The following is an 8699-nucleotide window of genomic DNA, read 5'->3' on the forward strand; positions in this document are numbered from 1 at the left end:
ACCCTGGTAAGGGGAGATGGGGGTCCCCGAGGGGGGGCTGTGGCCTGGGGCACAGGGAGCGGACCCCCCAAACCCATCCCCAATCCGGGGGGCGGCCCCAGGTCCTGGCAGTGACTCAGCTGTGGGGGGGCTGTGCCCCCCATGGGACCCCACGGCTGCCCCAGCCCAGATTTGGGGCACACCGAGGGGGCACAGAGGGGTCGGGCTGGGCAGAGCAGAGAGCCCCCCGCCCCCTGCGAGCTCATCGTGAGACACAGCCCCCCTTAGCCCCCCAGGGTGGGGCTGAGGGGTGCGGGGGTCCCTAATAGACCCAGGTGACGGGCACCCACTGGGGCTGCACGCGCAGCAGCTCCATGGCCTCGCGCAGGCGCCCGAATGTGCGCTCCAGGTCATCGTTGGTCAGGCTCAGGTCGAAGTAGTGCCCGTAGCCGCGCTGGATGCGGCTGCTCTCCTCCACCGTGCGCTGGGCGTCCGCCTCCTGCGCCCCAAAACCTGCCTCAGTTTCCCCATCACTGCCAGGGACAGTGGGGGACACCCACTGTGTCCTCCTCTTGCACCCCAAACCTGCCTCAGTTTCCCCATCACTGCCAGGGACAGTGGGGGACACCCACTGTGTCCTCCTCTTGCACCCCAAACCTGCCTCAGTTTCCCCATCACCGCCAGGGATGGTGGGGGACACCCACTGTGTCCTCCTCCTGCACCCCAAAACCTGCCTCAGTTTCCCTATGACCCCCTGGGATGGTGGGGGACACCCACTGCGACCTGTGTGCACTCGTCCTGCCCCCCAAAACTGCCTCAGTTTCCCCATCACCCCCAGGAGGAATGGTGGGGGACATCCACTGTGCCCTCCTCCTGCCCCAAAATCTGCCTCAGTTTCCCCTCACTGTGAGCTCTTTGGTGCCCTCCTCCCGCCCCCAGAGCTGCCTCAGTTTCCCTCACCGTGAGCTGTTTGGTGCCCTCCTCCTGCCCCCCCTCAGTTTCCCTCACCGTGAGCTCTTCGGTGCCCTCCTCCCGCTCCCCAAAACCTGCCTCAGTTTCCCTCACCGTGAGCTGTTTGGTGGCCACGCCGCTCTCCAGGGCCGCCCTGTTCATGGCCCGCAGCCTCTCGGGCGCGGGCGCCTCGATGAACACCACGTAGGGCACGAACTCCGCCGTCCTCAGCACCTTCACGGCCTGGCCGCGGGGACAGCGCTCAGCCCCGCGGGCCCTGCCGTGGCTGTCACCGTCCCCCGGCCGCGTCCCCACCTGCGGGTTGACGTCCAGGATGCACATCTTGCCCGCGTCCACCACGGCGCGGATGGAGTCGATCCTGGTGCCGTAGAGGTTCCCCTCGTACTCGCCGTGCTCCAGGTACCGGCCCGCCTTGATGTCGGCCTCCATCTCGGCCCGCGACACAAAGCGATAGCCCTGCCCGTCCCGCTCGCTGTCCTTCGGCTTCCGCGACGTGTCTGCCGGGGGGGACAGCAGTGACATCCCCTTGTCCCGGGGTCCCGGCTGGGAACTGGCACAGGGACAATCACAGGGACGGGGGTGGCAGCGGGGCGGGGACAGGAGTGCTGGCAGGGGACAGGGATGAGCACGGAGGACAGGGACCCTGGCACGGACAGGAATGATGGCAGTGGACAGCGATGAGCATGGGGGACAGGGATGAGCACAGGGGACAGGGACCCTGGCACGGACAGGGATGCTGGCAGGGGACAGGGATGAGCACGAGGACAGAAATGCTGGCAGGGACAGGGACGGCAGGGGCAGGAATGCTGGCAGGGACAGGGACGCTGGCACGGACAGGGACGAGCACAGGGGACAGGGACAATGATGGGGCACAGGGGAGGTGGCAGGGGACAGCGACGCTCTGGAGACAGCAATGCTCCAAAGACAAAGATGAGCAGAGGGGACAGGGACACTCTAGGGACAAGGACAGGGATGATGATGATGGGGCACAGGGGTGGTGGCAGGGGATAGCGATGCTCTGGGGACAAGGATGAGCACAGGTGACAGGGACAATGATGGAGCACAGGACGCTCTGGGGACAGGGGTGGTGCCAAGGGGACAGGGACGATGATGACTGCAGGGGATAGGGGTGGTGACAGGGGACAGGGCCACTCACTGGGGATGGTGGTGCCGAGGGACAGGGCCACTCACAGGGGACAGGGACACTCACAGGGGTGGTGGCAGGGGACAAGGACACTCACAGGGGATGGTGGTGCCGTAGCGCGCCTGGTCAGACATGATCAGTTTGTTCTTCAGGCTGCGGCGCCCCACGCCCTGCGCCCCGATCAGCACCAGCGTTTTCCGGCGGAACGGCGGCATCCGCGCCACCTCCTCGTAGATCAGCAGCTCGTGCCGGTCGAACTCTGGGCGAGGGACAGGGCTGGCACCGGCCCTGGGCACCCCAGGGCACCCTGTCCCAGCGGGTGCCACCAACGCTGCCCCCGGGGAATGCCCAGGGACACGCACCAGCGTTCTTCGTCGTCAGGTACATCATCCTCTTCTTCCTCTTCCCGCTGAGGCTGCCACACAGGGCCCCTGTGAGGACAAGGGGATGGATTAGCTGGGGACAGGGACAGGGATGGGGACAGGGACAGCATCCTGGCATGGGGACAATGGGCACGGCAGCTGGGACCTCCTGAGGGGCAGTGCCATGGGGACATCACCCTGAGAGCCAGGGACTCCCTGCGGGACAGTGCCGAGGGGACAGGGCCTGGGGTGACAGGGACATCGTCACGGGGCGCAGGGGACCCGCCGCGCTCCCCCTCGGGAGGTGACCCGTCCATCCCGTGTCCCCGTACCTGCCGAGGGCGCCACGTCCCCGTCCCGCTTGACGAACGCCTTGCGCTTCTCCTCCAGCAGCTGGCTGGGCACCAGCCCCGCGCTGCCGCCCTCCACGTGGCACGCCTGGGGACACGGAGCCACGCGTGGGGACCCCCCCAGCCCCACGGGGACCCCCCTGGGCTCCAGAGACCCCTCTGACCTCAGGGAACCCCCCCCAGCTCCGGGGACACCCCAAGTTCCACAAGGACCCTCCCCATTTCCAGGGACTCCCCTCAGCCCCAAATCCCAATGGGGGCACGCGTCCCGAGCTCCAGGAAATCCCCGAATTTCCAGGGACCTCCCAGCCCACACAGGAACCTCCCCTGCTCCAGGGATCCCCCAGCTCCCCAGTAGCTCCAAGGACACCCCCCGAGCTCCAGGGACCCCCCAGTTTACAGGAATTCTCCCAGGTGCACCCCAACCCTGCAGGGACCCCCAGAACCCCCTCACCCTCCATGGCCCAGGATGGGGTCAAAGCGCCACCAAACCCCCCAGGTCACCCCTCCAGGGCCCCCCTGACCTGCCACCAGTTGGGGTCATCCTGGTTGACGATCTGCAGCAGATCCCCGGCCATGAACTTGAGCCCGGCCTCCTTGCAGGGGATCAGGCTGTCGGTGGCCGGGTCGTAGTCGAAGTGACACTTGACAAACACCTGGGGACAGGGCGATCAGCGCTGGGGGACCCTCCGCACCAGGAGGGGACACGCAGGACCCTTGCCACGCTCAGCCACGCGAGTGTGCCCCGCTGGAGCCCCCCGTGCCCGGCCGTGCCCGCCGTGCCCGCAGCCAGGCCCGCACGGCCCCCGCGCACACGCACAGAGCCCCGGCCGCGGCCGCCGCGCCCCACGCGAGCACCACGGCCACCCCCAGGCACAGCCCCAGCGCCAGCGACAGGCACAGCAGCGTCCCCAGCGCCGCCAGCGCCGCGCCCGCGATGGCGCACATGGGGATGAGTGGGGACACACGGCCGTGGGGCAGCGGGCACAGCGAGGGGACAGCGAGGGGACAGGGGGACAGCGAGGGGACAGCACGGGGACAGGGGGACAGCCTGCGTGGAGACAGCGAGGGCACAGCGCTGCTTTGTCCCTCGGAGACGGCCGTGGCTGGCACGGGGCGGGGAGGGCAGCACAGGGCACCCTTTGCCAGCCGGACCCGGGTCCTGTGCGGGGACGGGGACAGGGCAGGGAGCACCAGAGACCGCAGAGAGGGCACAGGGAGACACGGGAAGGGACACAGTGGGGGACACGGGGGTCCCACCAGGCCAGGGGCACATGGCACGGACAGGGGGACAAGGCGAGGATGGGAACAGAGGGCAGGGGGAGCTGTGGGCAGGGTGGTGGGTGGAGGATGTGGGTGGGATGTGGGGCGAGATGTGGGGCCGGATGCGGGGCAGATACAGGGCGGGATGCAGGTGGGATGAGGGGCGGGATGCAGGTGACATGTAGGCGGGATGTGGGGTGGATACAGGTGGGATGCGAGTGGGATACACGTCGGATACAGGTGGGATGCGAGTGGGATACACATTGGATACAGGTGGGATGTGGGTTGGATGCAGGTGGGATGCGGGGGAAATACAGGTGGGACGTGGGGCGGGATACAGGGCAGGATACAGGGAGAGATGCAGGCGGGATGCGGGGCTGGATACGGGGCAGATGCAGGGCGGATACAGGTGGGATGTGGGGCGGGATGCAGGCAGGATACAGGTGGGATACAGGTGGAATGCAGGGAGAGATGCAGGTGGGATACAGGGCGGGATACAGGCACGATACAAGGCGGATTCAGGTGGGATACAGGTCGGATGCAGGTGGGATGCGAGTGGGATGCAGGGCGGATACAGGTGGGATGCGGGTGGGATGCAGACGGGACACGAGGCGGATTCAGGTGGGATACAGGTCGGATGCAGGTGGGATGCGGTACGCGGTACCTGTCGGGGCGGGTGTGGCTCCTGGTAGCTGGGCAGGATCTTGAGCACGACGCTGCCGCTGGCGTGGCGCAGGCTGTCCTGCAGCGCCCGCGGGTCGCTGCCCACCTCGCGCCCGTTCACCTCGCGGATCACGTCCCCCACGTGCAGCAGCCCCTGCTGCGCCACCATCCCCCCGTGCAGGATGCGGGCGATCACCAGCTCCCCCCGCTCCACGCGGAACGTCACCCCCTGAGGGGAGGGACACACCCGTGACACACCCGTGACACACCCGTGACACACCTGCGACACACCTGCGACACCCGCCCGGCACCCCGTTACAGCCCCAGCACCCCAAAACTCTCCCAGTCACCCTAAACAACCACCCAACTCCTCGCAATGCCCACAGCACCCCAAAACGCCCCGTCACCCCACAATACCCCCAGCACCCCATAATTCTACCAATGCCCTCACTCCCCTGCAACACCCCAACATTCTCCATCCAGCATCCCAAAATGCTCCCAGTCACTCTAAAATGCCACCTGGCTCCTAGCAATGCCCATGGCACCCCAAAACGCCCCATCACCCCAAAATATCCCCTGCACCCCATAATGCTGCCAATGTCCTAATCCCCCCAACGCTCTCCAGCACCCCAAAATGCTCCCAGTCACCCTAAAAAGCCACCAGTGCCTCGTAATGCCCACAGCACCCCACAATGCCCCAGCACCCCGTAATGCTGCCAATGTCGCCATCTCCCCAACACTCTCCAGCCAGCACCCCAAAATGCTCCCAGCACCCTAAAATGCCACCCGGCTCCTAGCAATGCCCATGGCACCCCAAAATGCCCCATCACCCCAAAATACCCCCAGCGCCCCGTAATGCTGCCAATGTCATAATCCCCCCAACGCTCTCCAGCACCCCAAAACATCCCCCCATCACCTCCCGGCGCCCCTGCAGCACCCTGTGCCCCCCAAGGTGCCCCCCGGCCGGGCTCACCAGGTTCTCCCCGGCCGCCTTGCGAATGCCCACCATGCGCACGGCGTCGGGGGGCACCGGCTGCGACCCCAGCGACGCCTCCGGGCCGGGGCTGCTCGGGGGGGGCTCGTAACTCTTGGCAGCCACCGAGTCGTGGGTCTCCAGCAGCGACTGCGACACGGGGACGGGGGTGTCACCGCTGTGTCCCGCTCGTGTGGCGCACGCCTGGCACACTCACGTGTCACACGCGTGTGTCACACGACAGGGGGTCCCCGGGTGTCCCCCGCACCTGGAAGTGCGGCTCCCGCAGGATCCGCGCCAGCTCCGCCGCCGCTCCCTGCGCCTCGGGCCGCGCCAGGTGCCCGATGTCGCGCAGGATCTCCTGCACCAGCGCCAGGTTGTCCCCGCGCACCGCCTCCAGCTTGCGCTCCTCCAGCCGCTCGTGGGCCTGGCGACGGCCCACGGGGACACCCCTGAGACCCCCGAGTGCCGGGGGGATTCGGGACCCCCGGGGGGATGCGGGATCTCCAGGGGTTGAGGGGATCGGGGACCCCTCGGTGGGACAGGGTGTCCCCAAGGACGTCTGGAGGGGCATGAGGGACCTCTGGGGGGATTGGGGGACACGCGGAGGGGCCGAGGGGATTGCGGAGCCGGGGGCTTAGGGGGTAGGGACGGCAGAGATGTTGGGGACCCCCAAGGACAGGGAGTTTAGGGACCCCAAGGAACGGGGGAATTGGGGATCTGGGGGTGATAGGAGGGATTCGGGACCCCCAGGGACAGGGAAATTGGGGATCTGAGGGGGATTGGGGACCTCTGGGTGGGGGGAATTGGGGATCTGGGGGTGCTGGGGGGATTAGGGACCCCCAGGGACGGAGGGAATTGGGGATCTGAGGGGCATTGGGGACCCCTTGGTGCAGGGAATAGGACACACACACACATACACGGTGGGGACACCCCCGCCGTACCTTGGCCAGGGAGCGGACGATGGGGCTCTCCATGATGCCACGGAGGAAGATGAGGTCGAGGTCCGCCACCCCCGGGGTCCCCGGGAGCCCCATCAGGTTGTCCAGGACCTGCTGCATGGCTGGGGGGACACAGGGACACGGATGGGGGGACACACACACAGGGACACGGGGGGTGACACGGAGTGGGGGCAGGAGCAGCGCCGTGGGTGAAGGTGCAGCCGGGGGTGCTCCTGTCCCTCCATTCCTGTCACAGCCACCTGTGCCCCCCCCCCCCCCTCCATTACGGGGAGCAGTATCGGGGTCCCCTGGCAGTGCGGAAATGTCCCAGTGTCCCCTCCTCGTTCAGCGGGAGGGACAAGAGGATGGACCCCCCCCAAATTGTGGCCGTGCAGTCAGAAGCCCCCCGGAGCACGGTGTAACGGGGAGGGGGATGCAAGGGGGGGGCAATGGAAGGGGGAGGGGTGCGATGGGGGTGCGATGGGATGGGGGGGGGGTGGATGCAATTGAGGGGGGGCCGCATCCGGGCCCGCGGGGGCGGGAGCGGCTGCGCGGCTGCGCTCAATGGCGGGGGCCGATGGATGGCGATGCAGCCGGGGGGGCGCATCCATCGGCCCCCACACACCGAGGGGGGCTCACAGCGGCACCCGAGCCCCCAGCCCCATCTCCCCCCACCTGCCTCATCCCCACCGCATCCCCGCCCCGCGCCGCCCCCCGAGCGCTCTGAGCCCTGCCCAAGGCAGCGCCCCCGGCCCCTCTGAGCCCCCCCCGTACCTGGGGGTGCCGGGCCGGAGCCGGGCCCGGGCCGGTTCATGGCTGCGGGGCCGCGCTCCCCCGCCCCAGATCCGGGTACCGCCGCCCCCCCGCGCCCCCCCGGCCCCGCGTGGGGCCCGCGCCCCCCGCCTTGCACCGGGCACCGGGCACGCTGCGGGCGCTTTGCACGCCCCGCGGAAAATGGGGGGACGGAGGGGGGGTGGGGGGCAGCGGCCGTGAGCTCACACGCGCGGGCACGGCTCGTGCACGCGCATCTCCCGCGCGAGCATCCACGCGTGCAAACAGCCTGAGCGCGCTCACGCGCGTGTGCGGACCCACGCACCCTCCCCCCACAAACAACACGCCGCGCACCCGCACGGCGCACACGCGTGTGCGCGCCCTCGCCGACACGCGCGCCCCCGCGCGCTCCTACGCGCCTCCCCACGCGCGCTCCCGCCCGCGTGCAGACCCACGGGCGCGCTCCCCACGGCCCCCCCTCCCCCGTGCCCGCTGCTTACCCGCGCTTGCACGCCCGTGCTTGCACACCCACCCCGCTCGCGGGTGGGACCCCCCCGCGGCGTGGGGAGGGGGACGGCGGGGGCTCGGCCCCTTTAAGGGGGCGGTGGGAGGGGGGGAGGCGGGAGCGCGGATTTAAAGGGGCCGCGTGCAACGCGCGCGCACCCGCGCACCGACGAGAGCGCGCACCCGAGAGCCCAACACAGCAGGAGCGACACCCCCCTCACACACACACCTTGCACACGCGTGTGCCAGACCCGTGTGTGCCCCGGGCACACGCACCCTGTGCCCCCCACCTGGGTACCCCCTCCCCGCGTGCACGGGGGGTGTTTGCACGCGCGCGTGCCCGCGAGTGTGCGCGTGCAAGCCTCGCCCGGTTCGCGCGCTCACCCGTGACCGAGGCGGGGGCGGCCGCCGGCATCGCGACAGAGCGGCGGGACACGCGCGACTGGCACCGAGCGCACGGGGACAGCGACAGGGACAGAGACTGGCACGGCCGCGTAGGCGTGTCCACAATGCCAGCACCCCCGGTGTCCCCAGCACGGCCACTCGGTGTCCCCAGTGTCCCCAGTCACAGCACCCCCAATGTCCCCAGCAGAGCCACTCGCTGTCCCCAGCACCCTCAGTGCCTCAGTGTCCCCAGAGCCAGCATCGCCCCCTCTGTCCCCAGCATCACCACGGTCCCCACACTCAGTGTCTGTAACACCCCCAGTGTCTCCAGTACTCCCATTCCCCCAGCCACTGTCCCCAGTGTCCCCAGTGTCCCCAGCACTCCCATTCCCC

General features: G+C 68.9%; 1 protein-coding gene across 2 annotated transcripts; it reads right to left on the reverse strand.

Moving 5' to 3' along the window:
- Nucleotides 1-264: 264 nt before the first annotated feature.
- Nucleotides 265-8327, reverse strand: MPP2 (MAGUK p55 scaffold protein 2). 2 transcript variants are annotated; one of them, XM_054281728.1, is made up of 12 exons: nt 8307-8327; nt 6651-6769; nt 5975-6133; nt 5707-5856; nt 4735-4962; nt 3332-3463; nt 2790-2895; nt 2458-2526; nt 2193-2354; nt 1246-1448; nt 1045-1173; nt 265-478 (listed from the first exon to the last, which is right to left on the reverse strand). In XM_054281728.1, exons 2-12 carry the CDS (start codon nt 6765-6767, stop codon nt 302-304), a joined length of 1632 nt encoding a protein of 543 aa, XP_054137703.1. In that variant the 5' UTR covers nt 6768-6769; nt 8307-8327; the 3' UTR covers nt 265-301. The 2 variants fall into 2 exon arrangements, with proteins under 2 accessions (XP_054137703.1, XP_054137704.1); XM_054281729.1 differs by lacking the exon at nt 8307-8327 and adding an exon at nt 7919-8001.
- Nucleotides 8328-8699: the final 372 nt, after the last annotated feature.

The sequence above is a fragment of the Melozone crissalis genome, unplaced genomic scaffold, assembly GCF_028551555.1.
Source record: "Melozone crissalis strain CALT ecotype California unplaced genomic scaffold, PUWL_Pcris_2 ptg000032l_1, whole genome shotgun sequence".
NCBI classification, from domain to species: domain Eukaryota; kingdom Metazoa; phylum Chordata; class Aves; order Passeriformes; family Passerellidae; genus Melozone; species Melozone crissalis.

Excerpts from the sequence above, each read along its gene's own strand:
- MPP2 (XM_054281728.1), bottom strand. The coding sequence starts at position 6,767 with ATGCAGCAGGTCCTGGACAACCTGATGGGGCTCCCGGGGACCCCGGGG. Across the intron at positions 2,527-2,789 it reads GGACGTGGCGCCCTCGGCAG|GGGCCCTGTGTGGCAGCCTC; the intron begins GTACGGGGACAC and ends TTGTCCTCACAG. Across the intron at positions 2,355-2,457 it reads CCTGACGACGAAGAACGCTG|AGTTCGACCGGCACGAGCTG; the intron begins GTGCGTGTCCCT and ends TCCCTCGCCCAG.